General features: G+C 36.2%; 4 protein-coding genes across 4 annotated transcripts; 2 read left to right on the top strand and 2 right to left on the bottom strand.

Annotated features, from left to right (window-relative positions):
* Positions 1-187: 187 nt before the first annotated feature.
* LOC103333799 (Exonuclease family protein) lies at positions 188-3,088 on the bottom strand. Its single transcript, XM_008236690.2, has 7 exons — positions 2,873-3,088; positions 2,257-2,408; positions 2,009-2,142; positions 1,618-1,841; positions 1,347-1,520; positions 882-962; positions 188-765 (listed from the first exon to the last, which is right to left on the bottom strand). Exons 1-7 carry the CDS (start codon positions 2,911-2,913, stop codon positions 495-497), a joined length of 1,077 nt encoding a protein of 358 aa, XP_008234912.1. The 5' UTR covers positions 2,914-3,088; the 3' UTR covers positions 188-494.
* Positions 3,089-3,910: 822 nt separating this feature from the next.
* LOC103333926 (uncharacterized) lies at positions 3,911-5,087 on the bottom strand. The gene is made up of 3 exons (XM_008236842.3): positions 4,954-5,087; positions 4,720-4,798; positions 3,911-4,626 (listed from the first exon to the last, which is right to left on the bottom strand). The coding sequence occupies exons 1-3, from the start codon at positions 4,978-4,980 to the stop codon at positions 4,004-4,006; spliced, it is 729 nt and encodes a 242-aa protein (XP_008235064.2). The 5' UTR covers positions 4,981-5,087; the 3' UTR covers positions 3,911-4,003.
* Positions 5,088-7,989: 2,902 nt separating this feature from the next.
* LOC103333927 (nucleobase-ascorbate transporter 4-like) lies at positions 7,990-10,694 on the top strand. Its single transcript, XM_089055038.1, has 9 exons — positions 7,990-8,002; positions 8,037-8,134; positions 8,224-8,391; positions 8,662-8,759; positions 9,241-9,316; positions 9,422-9,481; positions 9,556-9,773; positions 9,863-9,959; positions 10,632-10,694. The coding sequence occupies exons 1-9, from the start codon at positions 7,990-7,992 to the stop codon at positions 10,692-10,694; spliced, it is 891 nt and encodes a 296-aa protein (XP_088911164.1).
* A 114-nt stretch (positions 10,695-10,808) lies between these two features.
* LOC103333928 (uncharacterized) lies at positions 10,809-15,800 on the top strand. The gene is made up of 13 exons (XM_016794881.2): positions 10,809-10,959; positions 11,043-11,120; positions 12,920-13,110; positions 13,217-13,298; positions 13,402-13,628; positions 13,724-13,805; positions 13,962-14,149; positions 14,275-14,356; positions 14,467-14,708; positions 14,877-14,969; positions 15,051-15,120; positions 15,269-15,441; positions 15,588-15,800. Exons 1-13 carry the CDS (start codon positions 10,938-10,940, stop codon positions 15,636-15,638), a joined length of 1,581 nt encoding a protein of 526 aa, XP_016650367.2. The 5' UTR covers positions 10,809-10,937; the 3' UTR covers positions 15,639-15,800.
* Positions 15,801-16,585: the final 785 nt, after the last annotated feature.

The following is a 16,585-nucleotide window of genomic DNA, read 5'->3' as shown; positions in this document are numbered from 1 at the left end:
ACGTATAAAACAAAAAGTAGTTCTACCTTTAGAGAAATTTATACGTATACCCAACTTGTAAATTACTAACTCACCCTCGTAACCTTTAAGCATCTCATCACGTGCACCACACCACAGAGCAGAAGCTCCGTACTCTGTAGGGAATCACACAGATAAAATCTACCCCAAAACCCAAGCAGCAAAATCATGTCATGAAATTATATCCATAGATTTGAAATCTAAATGCAAATGCAAATCCTCTCTCCCAAACCAAACGGGGCCTTAGAGAATTTGCATCATTTCACCATCCGAGACCGATGACGAAAAAGGAGGCATGAACAAACTTATATAACATTAAGGCATGACCCCCTAACAAGATTCCTACTACATATGTGCGATGGTACCCTTGCTCAGAATCTCCAACAGCTTCAGACTTGTAATTCCTACATGTGATGTTTCTGTCAATCCTGCGGTCTGTGAACGAAAATTGCAATAACTTAACTTCAAGTGAGAATCTAATGCTGAGGTTGCATTGCTTGCACTGAATCCAGGCACCAACATTTGTAGTTTGGTTTCGACATTTCATAAAGCTCATCGAGCGTCATCTTCTCAAGTTTGTCGGTTTCCCAAGAATCAAAACTCCCAGGGATGTCTTTTGCACACAGCATAGCAAGTGAAGCCACATTGCCTTCTTTCTGATGATCTAGCGCACAGAACCTTTTGTAGAGTCTCATAGCAGACACACAATCTTCATATGGATCATGAAAACCTGACTGGATATCATACCTGTAAAACCAAAGCCTCATGACACTAAATATTCAATGGAGCACTTAAAACTAGAGCCTGCTTCTACAAGCAAATAAAGACTAAAAAGTAAAAATCTGGGAAGAAGAATAACTTGCCCTAGATATGTTCTGGTGAGGTACTTGAGCGGGTGGCTAACCAGATTTGTTTTCATCAGAGGATGGTAGTTTGCAGTATCCCTGCATATAAAATAAGTAACCATCAAGCTTCTAGAGAGGCAACAGAGAACAGGCTTCTTTGCTCAATCTATGTCAAATAGCTGCCATATTAAAGCTGGTCCTTCATGCAAAATTTCATCATGACTAAGGCCATAATATTGACTGGCCTGAATGAAAAGAAGTACAGCCATAAACGCAATTGTCCAAGAAACAGTGACACCATCTATCTTACATATGCACAAAGCAGCCCAAACACTATGGCCTATATAATAAAAAAGGGATTGAAGAGAAGAATAGGAGTGCATATGAGAACCAGAGCATAGCATGACTATAGAAACACTGTGCTCATGATTCACATATCTCAAGAAGAGGATTACAGAAGAAAACAGAAACTCTTATTTATACCTCAGCAGGTAATCAGGATAGTTTATTCTCAAGCAATCCAAATCATTCTCTAAACTATGCCCCACAAGAAGCTTGGTCTTTCCATTATACAAAATTTGCAAAACCTTATCTTGCACTTTTTGGAGTGGCATGCCATCTCTGAGATGCTCTTCTGTTAACCCAGTAACTTCATATCTGGAATGGAAACATTGTCAACACTTGGGAATGATCAGAGGCCTATTCGCAAAATTCTTGTAAGAAATCAAAGATGAGAAACATAACACACTAGTACCTGTAATTAACGACAGGATATTGGGGCTGCACATAAGTGTGGAAGAGGATAGTCTCGTCTTCATCAATCAGGCACACCCTTGCACACAGGTCCAGTGATCCATCACTTCCACCAGCAACCATTTCACAATCCAGAGCAATTGCTTCTGTACCATCCCCAATGTGATATTCGTTGCTGGAGTTTATATCATGTTTAAATTCTGCACATCGCTCCATCATTGTTACCTGCAACACTTCGACTGAAAATATAAGTAATGTATGTGCATATCTTATATACGGTTGCAGCTAAGAGTATCTTTAATGGGTAAAAAGGGTAAAATATTCAGAATACTGGAAGCTGACAAGTTTCCCAATTCCGTACAGGACGCTTGATGTTCAAGTAATCAACTTACCAGAGGAACAGGTGCAGATAGGCGACACATATATTTATGCGCGCTCAGAGAATTAGGGCTATCAAAAATCTTCAAACATAGATCACAACCTTGTTCAGAGAAAACCCTCTTGCAATTTTCTTTTGCCAGTGGTCCTTAATCATAGCAACCAGGGAAAGGATATCAAACAACAAGCAATCTTATAGATGAATCAAAATGACTATGGAATGATCTGATCAATTACAATGCAACACGGAATTACATCTCACCAGTGACATGCTCCCTCTGTGATTCAAAAGATTTGAAGTGCTTTTTACACACTCCACATCTAGGCTGATGAACTGAATGGAACGAGACATTAATGTGCTCGACAAGATGTTCCTTTTTCTTATACTGCTTGTAGCATGCAGCACATTTGTACCTGCAAAGCCCACAGGTCAAGAATCTTTTCAAAATATTCAACAGCAAAAAAATCACATATCACATTGTATATATACCTAATAGCACAGTTTGTCAACTAGTTTTGCAATTGTTCTTAAATATTCAAGTTCAGATACATTACTATAGCAGGACAATTGGGATTAATTAAGTGAATTGATCCCCAAGGAAGATTTGTTTCCACAATCAAAGGAAATTTATTTCCAAATCAAGAAAAACACTTCGATAAAACTAGAATCAAACAATGCGTGATAAACCATGTCAAATTTTGCAATGCACCTCAATCAGCTTATCAGATAAGTTCATAAATAAGCCACCCAAACAAAATCTATATTCAATTTCTCAGCAAACATGCAAGTCCTTGTGGAAATGTGGAAATAAAAGCCATAAACCTCACAAATTGCAGAAGATGTGTGTGTGTGTGTGAGAGAGAGAGAGAGATGGAACCTTGTGTTTGTGGTTTTTGGAAATTCTGGTTCGAAGTCCATGGAGCCCAGAGCTGCTTTCAACAACGCCGTCGACGAGGCTTCAAAATTGGCGGGAAAACAGCAGTACGAGAAATGTGCACAAAATGGAGGTGAGCCCAAATGGGGGATATTTTTTCTGACTTCTATCACAGAGAGTCAGAGAATTAGGGCTTTTCGAGTTTTTTGTTGATAGGGTTTTTCAAGTAATTGTACCATTAATTTATCTATGCGACAGTCACACCACATTAACATGTTGTCATATTTTGCGGGTCGCTTATTACATGTTTGACGTGTTGTTTATTACGTGTTATAATTTAAGTGAATTGTTTGATTTCACTTTTCACGCATTGAGTCAATGTTGTTTGTAAAAAGAAAAAGGGCAAGAACAAACATAGTCTTTGAGTTCCCTTACCTTTGATATCGACTGTATAAATATATAGTACACTTAAATCAAGCACTCATTTTTTCCCAAACTAAAATCAAGCATTCCCTTAAGTTTAATAGATAATTTTCATCTTAAACAATTTTTTTCTTATCATAATTGATTATATTTGGCAAGAAATCACTCTTATATATACGAATCTTTTTATAAATATTATGTTATGAGTAATTTCTCTTCATAGATAGTGAATCAAAATCATTAATAAAGTAATATAAATATCCATAAATTATGTGGTAGCACTTTTAAGAGAAAACCTAATTGGAATTTCTTTTATCCCAGAGCATTTCCATCATTTATTGCTCTACAACTCTAGGGTTCGGCTATTACCTGCGATTTTAAATTGGTGTTTTATCTAAAACACACGGTGCATATTGATTTTGAAGAAGGAAATCATAAATAATCATCAAATTTGATGAACATAAAATTACTAATTGCATGAAGCCACACAAACGAGAAACGAATAAACACCAGTCTTTAACATAGAATTAAATGATTATGAGACGATAAATGTTTAAAACATAATGTCAGAAAGTTCATGTTTGAGCCAAAACAAGGAAATTAAGAACTGATCCGAACATGAAAGCAAAACCCATGTGCATATAAATTAACCTAGCAACAATTTAAAAAATATATGGGCTAGGCATGTTCAATCAACAATATATGACAAGCCTACATGGGGTACCGATAGTTGTCCGCATAATTAGTGTAGTGGACAATAGGGTTAATTTTGGGTGGCGATCTTGACTGAAAATATGAATAAGGTGGTGGCTGAATTTGTGCGTAGTAACCATATGGTGGCGGTGACGGTCTATGATACGCCATTGATTGATAATATGGGTTTGGTGGCCGGTATCCGAGCCCGGGCATCCCATGAAAACTCCTATGGGCCGGAATGCCCATAGATGGCCGCATAGGCGGCCGATGCTGAGGAGGCATAGGTATGCCCATGCCCATTCCCATGCCAGAAAATCCCTTCCCATTCTTCTTCTTCTTGTCATTTTTGGCCCAAGTGAGAACTCCATGTTGCTTCTTGGGTGCAATACTGCGTTTGCTTTCATCATCCGAACTGCTTTCAGCCTCATCGCCATCACAAGAGCAATCTTCGCCAATTTGGATGTTGTAATTAGTAGACGCACCAATATTAACATTGTTTTTGTAGGGTTCTTTCTGGAAGGACCAAAGTTCTGCCTTTTTGTCCATGTTTTTGACTATATTTGTGAGAACCATAGGGTCTATGTCACCTGAAACTTTTAATAATCCTTGTTCTGGATCTATGTTTATGTCCTCCACTCCTATAAAATTAAAATTTAAAATAAAAAAATTTATAAACTAAATAAACGAGCCAGATGCATGATGAAATCATGAACGGAAAACAATATATTTACCATTGAGTTTCTGCAACTTTTCCTTCAATTTGATTGGACACTTTGCACAACAATAGAGATTCATTTTTATAGTACAAATCTGCAGAAAACATAAATTTGAAATAGTCGGGAATAATATGATTTGACCAAAATGCAACTCGAGAACAAATTCAGGAACCATTTAAGTCAACAGCCTAGAGTAATATATGTTTACATATGCACCAAATACAATAGAAATAAAAGAAAAATACATACCGGAACGGGTGCACGATGTTGCTCCATCAGAATTGCTTCAGATCTTTGTATAGTATAATAGAAATAGAAGAAGAGGTATCAGACTAATGGGTTTTGTAGAAATTAAAAATGAATTTTCAAGATGAATATGTTTTGGATAGGTAAGAAATATATATAGAGAATGTGAAGGATTTATGGGCACTAATTATTAATTGGCTAAAACGCAATTAACGGCTTTGAGTGATTTGTTTTGGTTTCAAGAGATACTTAAGTGGGAAGAAAGCTCAAAATCCTGAATTTAATTAAAAGTGAGAGATACTAAATTTCACTTAAGTGGTGAAGATTGAAGAATTAGAATTCAGCCACAACAAAAAAAATTCCTAAAAAATGAATCCTTTTTACAGGAAATAATATTAGGTACAAACTAGCTAAAAATGTAATTAAACCAATTATTGTCCTCAACTGCAAAGGACCAGACCAATGGGCAGAAGTTTTCGGATAAGACAAATGATCCTGAGGCAAATTCGTGAATATTGCAAAATATATAATGTCGTTTGTACCCCTCTGAAATTGGCATATGAAATTGGATCTTGGTTACAGGTTGCAACTTACAAGATTGATGAAAAGTAACACTTGGCATATAATTTCTTATGTGTAAATAAATATCTCAAATTACAATCTTCTCCCAACTTCAACAATGCACTGTTAGCATTCCCTGCATGATAGTATATCTCACAACTTTTTTTTTTCTTTCATTCAAGCGATATGGGATGTGAGGGTTTTTTTCACACACAGTCAAAAATGTCATGGGGATTTAAATTTAAACCACGACTTTACAAGTCAATGTCATTTCTCAGTGACGTTGGCAATCTCACAACCTTATTGTTAATTGTTATAGAACCTTTTGATTGGCATTATAAATGGAGCTTCATGATTATAAATTGCCATAAATTTTTCTTAGTTTGGGCATCCACGAGACTTATTTTATATTTATATGCAAATATTCCCCCCACCACAAATAGTCCCTTATTTTTGCTTATAAATGACATGTGCCAAACAAGGCGCTTTTAGCACTATAAATTGAGAAAGGAAAAATAAATGAAAGTGTTTAAGAAGCTTAATTACAATAGCAACCCAATTAATTAAGGTCTTCTAATGGCAGATTATGGTTAGTCTACTGATAAGCTGACTTTTTCCCTCTTTCTTTTCGTCTTCTGATTTTGCTCTGGTTGGTGGTACCTTGAATATTCTAATCCCATGTTTGACAATAGTTGTTGTTGGATTGGGACCATAGTTTGATTGGAACCAAAAGAATAAAGCGGATAAGACAAATGGTGGGGCCAACGCACGACACTCAGGCACTTGTTGCGTGAGGCTTCTCGCAAACGGAGTAAAATCAAGATCTACATTCTTATTGGCTGCTGGCTTTTTACCTGTCCATTCGCAAACCAGGCTTCTCTTTTACCTTCGTATATCAAACAAAGAGTCTCTTTTGCTATCCCAATGTTGGCGATTGAAAAGTTAAAAAGCCAGCCTGAATAACCTTACTCTTCTCTTTGGCCTTTCTACCCCTCATTGTTTTTCATTTTTTACCAATTCCTCCAGCAAATGAGCTCTCCAGTCCTCCCTCATGAGACGACGAAAGGGTAAATCTTGCTACAGTAAAACTTAAAGCGGAATACATGGGTTGTTCTTGAGGGGTTAAAAAGGGTAATTAAAATTTTAATACTATTTAATGCTCAACAGTGGGACAAGTCTGTGGCAAGAGTGTGCAGCAAGTCGCTTTTGGTTGATTCAGAATAGAAAGCTCTGATTTGAAAAGCCGCGAGCTAAAGCTATCACCGCCATGGACGACGAAGAGAACCAAGCTCCACAGCTGGAGAACCAGGCTCCACAGCTGGAGAACCAGGCTCCACAGCCGGAGAACCAGGCTCCTCCACGGCGAGAGAATCCGTCGAGACTCATCCTTCAGGCAACCGACTTCATAAGCGTGAAACAGAACACTAAATGGCGTACGTTTCTCTCTCTCTCTCTCTCTCTCTCTCTCTCTCACACACACACACACACACACACACACACACACACACGCACACACACACACACAAGCACACAATGTGTTGGTAGGGCAAGGTTTTAAAATGTTGAGGCGTTCGTAAATCGCATATTGTTTAGCCAAATGTGCGGAGAGGTTGAGGCCCTGCCGGGTGAAGCGCAACTTCAGCGAAGAAGACGATGTGCTTCCCGACCTAATTTCATACTAAGTTTTCAATTGAAACGAATAGTTTCATTTACAAATAGTCTTTGCGTTTTATCCTTTAGATCTCATGATTCGACTCTTTCTTCTTCCCCCAAACCCCACCCACCCTGAAACCTTCCATCTTCTCAAGCAAATCCCAACTTCAATCTCAGTTTTTTTCCTCTTTGAAATTCCAAATAATACTAACTAAATATGTGCATTTGATCCAAAAGCATGCGCTCTTTCTTTATTACTATTTTTGTTTGTTTGTTTATGTTTTCCTTCCAGCCACCAAATATGTGCATTTGAGCCAAAAGCTCTGTTGATGTTCTCTCTCTGCATATAAACCCAATACGTAGTGAATTGTTTGTTTTTGTAATGAATATTTTATCACTTGATAAATATTGATTTGCTGGAATTGATTATTACATTTTAAATGGAAATTAATATTAATATTTAACTATTTGTCTATTCTTTTTAAAATAATTTTAATTAAAATATTACGTGTTCAAAAGGCTCGCCTCACCATACCAAAACGCCTCGCCACCTCACCTTTCAAAACCTTTGGGGAGGGAGAAAATGTGCCTGTTTGATGGGGGGTGGGAGGTTGGGCATAGGGCCTTCTAAAACCTTTGGGGAGGGAGAAAATGTGCCTGTTTGATGGGGGCGGTGGGAGGTTGGGCATAGGGAGGTGCCGAGAGAGGAGAAAGGGGTGTGGGACTTTTACCTATTTTAATCTTATTAAATATTTTTGTTTTTTTAATTCTTTTTAGTAATACCTAATTCTATGATAATTAATTGAATGCTAATTCCATCGTAATATGGGAATCAACTGTATTAATTACATCAACTGTTTGATGGAATGCAGGCCATTCCATACTCTTGGGTTTCCAGCATTTTTTGGTCATGTTGGGAACAACTGCCCTTATTCCGTCTATCATAGTCCCCATACTGGGTGGCGGCCATGTAGGATTTGCACAAAAACTAGTCAATCAAGTTTCCCTTATTTGTGTGTAGTAATTCTAATATAATTTACTTTATCTTTATGCGAATAGGAGGAGAAAGCAAGAATGATCCAGACACTGCTTTTTGTTTCTGGTCTTAGCACCTTACTGCAGAGCTGGTTTGGCACTCGCCTCCCAGTGGTCATGGGAGGATCATACGCCTTTCTTGCCCCTGCAATATCTGCTTCCCACAGATTCCGGACTGAGGAACCGCATTTGGTAAGTTCATATTCTTTACTTGTAGTTTATGTCATGTTCCATTAGAAAATCTACTGTAGCAAAAAAGGAAAAAAAAAGAGATCTTGTTTGTTCTTTTCTGTTTCTTCTTGTGTGAGATGTAAACATTAATTTTATTGTAGGCTAATAGTTGACCCATGGAACTGATGTTATTCTATTAACTTTTTTACTTGATTTTTACATGAAATTCCATTCTTACGTTACGTCTGTTTTTGTGTGCTCTGTTTTTGTGTGGTGCGACTGTCTTTTCAGAGGTTTACGCACTGCATGAGAGCTATACAGGGAGCACTTCTGGTTGCATCTGTTTTTCAGATTCTTATTGCAGTGTTCCTTATGCCGACTTTTGGGAGGTATGTTGTGACAATAAATGCAATTCTATGTTGTATGGTACACCGATACGATACAATAATACGATAAATTTCTAAAAACTAAGATACATGTACAAGAAGAATACAGCAACTAAAATAAACATTTCATTAATTTTTAAAAATATTATTACATCAACATATTAGTTATATTAGTTAAATATTCACGTATAAAAAAAATTTGTCCACCTTTCACTAAATGGAGGCCAACAACATTCTGTAACATAGAATATTGGTCGTACCCATCTCGTATCCTAGCTGTATTACAGCCACCGTCGTGTGGTCAGCATCTTAAGAACGTTAACGATACAATCCAGTTGTCATATTATATAGGTATTGTGTCGTATCGGGTGGTATTGTATCGATATCCGTATCGAATACGAGCACACCTTCCATGACATGTGTATTTGTCAAAGTAGATCTCATTTATTTTAAAAAATAACTTGATATTAATGTTGATATGCAGACTTCTGAGCCCTCTCACCACTATACCTCTAGTGACCCTAGTTGGACTTGGCATGTTTGTTTATGGGTTCCCTCAGGTAATGAAGTTGAACCCTTTTTTACTTCTTAACAATTTTTTCTGCAACTTCTTTTTACCTTTGTATTTAACGGATAACGTTTTCTTTTGCTAATTAATGGTGCAGCTGGGCACGTGTGCTGTAGTCGGAGTGCCAACATTGTTGGTGCTGTTTTTCATATCACAGGTATGTAGCATGTTAACCACCCTTTTCTTGCATTGAACTTGAATTGCTAATTTAGTAATTGTATTGTGTTGTAGTGTCTCCCGCACATTGTCTCGATATCTAGAGAGGAACCGTTTAACAGATTTAGGTTTCTTCGATACTGGAGGTTGAAGCCAAATCAAATTCAGCGATATGCACTGCTGTTTTTAGTACCCTTTGCATGGCCATTTGCAGCAGTTTTGTCTGTTGCATATGGTCATACTCATAGCATTTGCCGGGTTCATCTGTCTGGACTTTTCAGCGGTGCTCATGGGTAAACTCTAGCTCGAGCTTATGTACTCTACCTCTTGTTGTTGGTTGTGGAAGTAGTATGTTTTAACAATTGTCTTTCACTAAATACAGGCTATGGATTCCAAATCCATTTCAATGGGGTTCTCCCACTCTTGATGTTGGAGATGCAGTTGCAATGATGATGGCTGTTTTTGTTGCCACATTTGAGGTAAGATAGTCTTATAGTAATGTTATTTAAGACCCCAAATCTGACATACTTTTTTTAAGAGTAACAGTTGCACTGACATACATTTCCCCCTGTCATTTTGGGGAGCAGTCTACAGGGACTTTTCTTATGGCCTCGAGGTACGGGTTGGCCACCCCTTCCCCCACCTTTCGTTCTTAGACGAGGAGCTATATGCCAGGTAGGTATCAAATATTTATACGCATCCATCGTTATTATTCTTGTTTCGTGTATTTTATTGGGATCATAGTTTAAAGAATAGAAAAGTAGTTTAAAATAAGCATTAACGATTTCCACCTTAGCATAAGATTGCATCCTTTTATAGACGTGAGTTCCATATAATAGCAATTTTATTTTTGAATGGATGAGCCTCACAAAGCTTGTCTAGAAATAAAATAAAATTACAATTGGGAGGCTTTACATTTTAAAATTTTCAAAAATGCGAGAAAATCTAGATGCTTTTTAAATGGATTTGTAGAGAATAGTCTATCTATTTATTGTAACTTTTAAAACATACACTCTGTTCGCCCTCTGTAATTTTTAGTTTCAGATTTTTTTCCAAGTAATCATTACTCTGCCTTTCATTTTCAACGTATCATAAGCAAAAACCTCATGTGGAAGTTTCTAAAATACTAACTTAGTTTGTAATTCTTTCAGGGAATAGGCACGTTACTGGGTGGAGTTTTTGGAGTAGGGACTGGCTCTACAGCACTAGTGTAATAATTTAACTTTTATAGTTTTTATATATTTTATTGTGATCTCAAATCCTTTTTATTAGTGCCCAATGGTTGCTTAATTGGTGGTAATCTTGTTTAGGTGTAGTTATTGTCTCTAATTTTGTTTTTGTTTTTTAAATCATGGTTGCCAATGTGATTGATATTCTGTTTTTTTAGTGAAAATGCGGGGCTATTAGGATTGACTCGGTACGGAAGCAGGCGAGCCGTACAAATTGCAGCTGCCATTATGATTTTATTCTCTATATTAGGTATGAAGTTTAAATTTTAAATGTTTGAAGGCAAGAGCTTTTCATGTTTATAGATAGTCACTAATTAAGTTCATCCTTCACAGGAAAATTTGCAGCATTTCTTGCTTCCTTATCATTGCCACTTGTAGGAGCAGTGTATTGTCTGCTATACTCCTACGTGGGTATGTATTTTTTTTTATGTGTCTATCTCTTTGTGATTTATTTGTTATCTTAGAGTTTAATTGTATTTGTATTTTTTATGATAATTATGTAGCAAAACCGCCATAGTTTTGCTACATGATTGATATAATAACAGCCTGTTAACTCTAAACCCTAAATTGTTTGGGCGTGCAGTTTCTGGTGGTATGAGCTTCATCCAATTTTGCAACCCAAATAGCATTAGAGTTCACTTCATAGTAGGCTCTTCACTGTTTTTAGGCATTGCTGTGCCATCGTACTGGCATGAGTCTCTCCTGCCTTCTGGAGTAGGATCCTCATGGGTGAGTATTACTTATCTTTCATGTATTAGAGAAGTAAAATAACATGATTTTACATTATTATTCTTATTTTGATCATGTGCAGTGGAGCTGCACTATACAGGTATTTTGCTCATCTTCAGCATTAGGTGCAGCAGCTGCTATCGCCATGGATTACATCGTGACTCTGGGAGACCAGTCATTGCGTGTGGATAGTGGAAGAGATTGGTGGGCACCTCTGAGGAACAACGCAGATAGTGATACAGCTTCGTTCTATGCCTTCCCTAAAAGGGTGGTGAATTTACTACCGTCCTTAAAATTGGAGGGTGAATGAGGGGGCTATTTATTATTCTTTGTATAGAAACCCCAAATCACAAACATTAGTCATTGTTTTAGCTCATATATAATTTTCTAAAGTTGCAAGGCAGGTCATATTTCTTATCATTTTGTATTAGTGGAAAGTTTAGTATTAACGATTGCACACATATGTTATAATTTGGGTGATTGCACGTGGTTTTCGTTTCTAATTCTCTTTTTCTTCTTTTATATATATAACAAATAAATTATTCAGTTGAAAGCACTTGGAAATACGTAAGACATTACGAGGAAAATCATGAGGCCAAGACTTGTGTTCCTACGCACGTTTTCCCAGCGACTGTTAATTTCTTTTGTTTTTGTTTTAATGTGGGATGGGCTTGTTTTGAGTGTTTTGGGGTTTTTTGAGTGAAACTTGGGCTACGCTTCAATTTGGGTTTTTTTGCCTTGAAAAGGTGGTGGCAAAGTTGTAATTTAGTTTGGGTTTTTTTTAATGAAACTTGGGCTGGGCTTCGGTTAATGGCAATGTTGTAATTTATAGCTTTGGGATCTTCTAGAGGGTTCGGGTTTCACTATTCAAGCTCCCTTATTCTCAACTTAAGCCCACCAAGCAGCGAAAGGGTTTAAGATTCTCAAGAAGTAGCGGTTTCCTGGTGTGAAGCAAACCAAACCTTAGAAATTCTAAAAACATACCAACGGTCAAAACTCACAAGATTTAGGATAAACGAGACTGATGTAGTGAATTTTACTAAGAGCCAAGCTTATGTGATTGCAAATTAAAGATTTATAATTAAGCTGAATTTTCTTTCCCAGAAATAAATCTGTTTCTGATCACCAAAATAACATTGTTTTAAGAGAAGCTTATATAATTAATGGAAAGAATATCTAAAATTGGCATATATGAAATTGGATTTTGGTTCACTTTCCTCGGTTGCCGTTTATTCTTAAGCAACAAGAAAGGGAAGGGTTTAAGATTCCTAAGAAATAAGGGTTTCCTGGCGAAGCAAGGCTTAGAAAATCTCATAACTTACCGCAAAAAAAAGGTCAAAAGATTTTGAAAAAAGTAATATTGGCATATATTTTCTGATGTATAAATATCTCACAAATCACAATCTTCTCCCAACATTATTTACTTTCTCAAAGAACCCTAAGTTTCTTCTACGACTAGTCCGCAGTCTTTAATCTATTAGCTAGCAAGGGATTGTGGGACATGTCAAACGCAAAGTATATGTCTGTGGCAGTGAGGGAAAACTACGATGATCTTGGTCCCAACAACACTGCTCTTGCCCTTATAGATGATAACGGCGATCTTATGTCTAACCCAAAGAAGAGTTCTACAATTTCATCATCGGAGAACCACCGTCTTCATCACGACACCCCTGTATGTATCAAGCTACTTCTTAATTATTAATTTTGCATTATATTATGACTGTATGTACCATATTATAGCACTGAATGGTATGGAATTAATATGTATGTTGTTGTAGATTACTTATCATGTCGTGAAGGTGAACCAATCTGACTCTAATGTGCGTAATAGAATAAAACGAAAGTTGGAGGAAATTGAAGGTAAAAATTAATAAATAAACCTCTTTATTATGCAAGTAATTTGTACAACTGAGTAAGTATATATAACATTCGAATATGTGTGTTTGTGTGTGTGTGTGTGTAGGAGCACATTCCGTCTCAGCGAAGCTTTATGAAAGGGGAGGAAATAGGTATGGTGCCAAGATAACAGTTTGTGGCGATCATGTAGATCCAGTCACAATCATTCAGACAATACTTACGGATGCAGAGATTTTGTCCTACAAAATAGAAAAGAACCCTTGTGATGAAGCCTTTAACAACCATATTCAGAATGAAAGACCTGCCGAGGACTTGAAAATTCTCTATTCTAAGGTAAGAAATTAACTAAGACCCTAGCAGCAAATAACCATCTCAAAATCTACATGCACTAATATATACCGTGTTATATCTTGATTGCCTTGTTGCAGATCCCTTATGTTGTGAAGGTCGTTAACCTGTGTTGTTCGGAACGCCTTAACAGAATAAAGAGAGAGTTGAACAAAACTGACGGTACAAATTATTCAAAAACTTTATAAATATATATATATATAATATATATATACACACACACACACACACCCCTATACCCATAACTCTCAACTATATATTGGTACGTACGGGTTTGATTATATGAGTTTTTCAAATTTTGGGTTTGCATACATATAGGAATAAATTGCGTGACAGTAGATCATGATCATTGGAGGATAGCAGTTTCTGGTGATCATGTAGATCCAGCCACACTGGTAAAGACAATAGAAAAGTATGCACAGATTAAGCCCCACAGAAATGCCAAGGACAAACCTGTTGCTGCAGCAGCACAAGGATTCAAAAACAAGAAAAACTTCCAATTTGAGGTAATTAAGAAATCAACCAAGAAAAACTCTAGCTTACATACATCGTATATCGTATTACTCCTCATTTTCATTTTATTTTTCATAATAACCATGCATTGATGCGTCTATATACATGCTTCCTGCAGACTTGTGTTGTGAAGGTTCCAAGTCATTGGATAGCTTATTATTTTGAGGCGATACAGAAAAATTTGTTGCAGGAAATAAATGGTACAAATAAACTCTTTCATAATTATTAATTAATAATAGTGCTGCATATATATATATATATATATGGAGGTTCCGTTTGATATTAATATAGTTTTTTACTTTTCTTGTAGGAATAAAATCCATCACCATGAATGCATGCAAACGCACGATAGCAGTTTGTGGTGATATTGTAGACCCAGCCATAGTCATAGAGACAATATCAAGGATTTGTAAGGCACGTCGTACAGAGCTTGTGTCCTACGACAAGAAGAATTCAAATCCTGCTGCAAATCATCTTGCACAAGGTCGAACGATCAAGAATAATGATCACTTCATTCAAAACGACACAAAATTATCCCCTAATTATAACAAGGTAATTAAGATTGCAATTTCCGTCTAAACATCACCATTATAATCCTTCATTCAGTATATCAACAAATATATATATATATATATATATATTAATTAGCATGCATGCATTCTTAATTATTCCCTGATTATGTATAACTAATGATTTGATTAATTTCAATCGAACTCAAAGGATGCTATTGTTCCTGCGTCAATGGAGAACCGCAGTACTACTGAGGTTGCTCTTCCATTGATGAAGAAGAACCGCCGTTTTGATGGTCCGGTGGTATGTCTTGCTACGGCCTTTTCATTTTATGACTAAATTTAATTATATTATAATTAAGTAATACATTTTCTTGCATTGCAGACTTGTGTTTTGAAGGTACATTGTCCAGGTTGTCTTGACGAAATAATGGAAACATTGCACAAAATAAAAGGTTTGTGCATTGCAAATGAAACTCTTTTTTAATTGTGTAAATGTTGCATGCGAGTTTATATTACTCATCGAAACTCTTCTTAATTAGTACTTATTGTTTTATTCAATACTCATATTTGTGTATTTATTTTCTATCTTTTGGGTTGTAGGAGTAGATTTCATCTTCAGCTTCTCAAAATATGGACCTCATGAATGGGAAGTAAAAGTTTTTGGTGATATAGATCCACTCACAATCACGAACACAATATTGACAAAATATAAGAGAACAGTTACGCTTTCGGCGTACGAGGACTTTCGTCGTCCCCCGAAGAAACCAGCTGGGGTAAGAATTAACAAAGACTAGACTGTGGTGCTCTTAATTAATTATACTTTGCATTATACCTTTTTAACTAATTAATTACAAAAGTGCTTGCAAGTAGTTTCCACATGCTTTGATCTAATATAGAAAACTATCTTTGTTTTGAACAGATTTTGCAGCGACTGGTTTCCGTTTTCCAAACTTTTTGCGACGACTTTTGACTTCTTTAATAATTACGTCCGGATATCCGCATAGGAGAATTTATATATATATATATATTATAGTAATTTAGCCTTAATTGTTATAGATATAAGTAACTTTTGTTATTTGAAGATGGATTGTAATTGTCTTTTACCTTTGAAGAAAAACAACTTTAGCTTTTAGTCGCGTATGTCTCAGCCCGTGTCACAAGTACCAAGGGTAGGTGGATGCTATCCAAATTTCTATGCGCGCACACACGTCAATTGAATTTTTTGATAAGTGTAATCTTTTAAACTACTCTAATGCATATGGGAATGAGATCGAACAAAAAGAAAGAATAATGGTTTAGCTAACTGACTTAACTCACATATTAAATTTATTTTAAAATAAACGATGACAAATTAGTGAATTTTACTGAAGTGGTCATAATTTAATATTCAGAAACGTCTAAAATCACAGAAGTAATTTTATCAGCACTGGTTGCATGCATAGATTTGAAGACAAACAGATAAATAGTTTTACTTACAAATTAATTCAAACGTTTCTTGATGGGAAGTTCACTGTTCCAAAAAGACGCGAAACCTGCAGCTATAATTATTCTCGTTTCGTGTATCTATTGAGATCAGATTCAAAGACAAGAAGTGTTTTTGCATTTGGATATTAACTACTTCATTACGAAAAAGAAACGTAAATTGTACTGGGAAGTTGTTTTGCTTCATTGAGGTTTGTTACCTGTTTAATGATGTGAGGTTTCGACTTTGTGCATTTTGAATGGCTTGATTTCTCACGCTTTTGGAATAAAAAAGGAGTAGATTCGAGGCATATAATTTCTCGACTCAGACAAAATTGGTTTTGTGTCCACTGTCAAATTACTTCACTTCACCAAGAATATTAGTTAATGGTAGCAAATCTAAAATTCGCATATGAGATTCCCCTTCACTTTCCTTATTAGTTGCCGTCTATTCTT

Source organism: Prunus mume, linkage group LG6 (assembly GCF_029339155.1).
Source record: "Prunus mume cultivar Tortuosa linkage group LG6, ASM2933915v1, whole genome shotgun sequence".
Lineage (NCBI taxonomy): Eukaryota > Viridiplantae > Streptophyta > Magnoliopsida > Rosales > Rosaceae > Prunus > Prunus mume.
This window is presented reverse-complemented; position numbering and strand designations above follow the sequence as displayed.

What these genes read in the sequence shown, in the direction of transcription:
- LOC103333799 (XM_008236690.2), bottom strand. Translation starts at nt 2,913, where the DNA reads ATGGACTTCGAACCAGAATTTCCAAAAACCACAAACACAAG. An exon ending in TATCTGCACCTGTTCCTCTG is followed by an intron (nt 1,842 to 2,008) that starts GTAAGTTGATTA and finishes GAAGTGTTGCAG; the next exon opens with GTAACAATGATGGAGCGATG. An exon ending in CTCACCAGAACATATCTAGG is followed by an intron (nt 766 to 881) that starts GCAAGTTATTCT and finishes TTGGTTTTACAG; the next exon opens with GTATGATATCCAGTCAGGTT.
- LOC103333926 (XM_008236842.3), bottom strand. Translation starts at nt 4,980, where the DNA reads ATGGAGCAACATCGTGCACCCGTTCCG. An exon ending in AACATCGTGCACCCGTTCCG is followed by an intron (nt 4,799 to 4,953) that starts GTATGTATTTTT and finishes TGTTTTCTGCAG; the next exon opens with ATTTGTACTATAAAAATGAA. An exon ending in AAAGTTGCAGAAACTCAATG is followed by an intron (nt 4,627 to 4,719) that starts GTAAATATATTG and finishes TTAATTTTATAG; the next exon opens with GAGTGGAGGACATAAACATA.
- LOC103333927 (XM_089055038.1), top strand. An exon ending in CTTATGCCGACTTTTGGGAG is followed by an intron (nt 8,760 to 9,240) that starts GTATGTTGTGAC and finishes GTTGATATGCAG; the next exon opens with ACTTCTGAGCCCTCTCACCA. An exon ending in TTGTTTATGGGTTCCCTCAG is followed by an intron (nt 9,317 to 9,421) that starts GTAATGAAGTTG and finishes TTAATGGTGCAG; the next exon opens with CTGGGCACGTGTGCTGTAGT.
- LOC103333928 (XM_016794881.2), top strand. Translation starts at nt 10,938, where the DNA reads ATGATTTTATTCTCTATATTAG. An exon ending in AGAAAAACTTCCAATTTGAG is followed by an intron (nt 14,150 to 14,274) that starts GTAATTAAGAAA and finishes TGCTTCCTGCAG; the next exon opens with ACTTGTGTTGTGAAGGTTCC. An exon ending in TATCCCCTAATTATAACAAG is followed by an intron (nt 14,709 to 14,876) that starts GTAATTAAGATT and finishes TCGAACTCAAAG; the next exon opens with GATGCTATTGTTCCTGCGTC.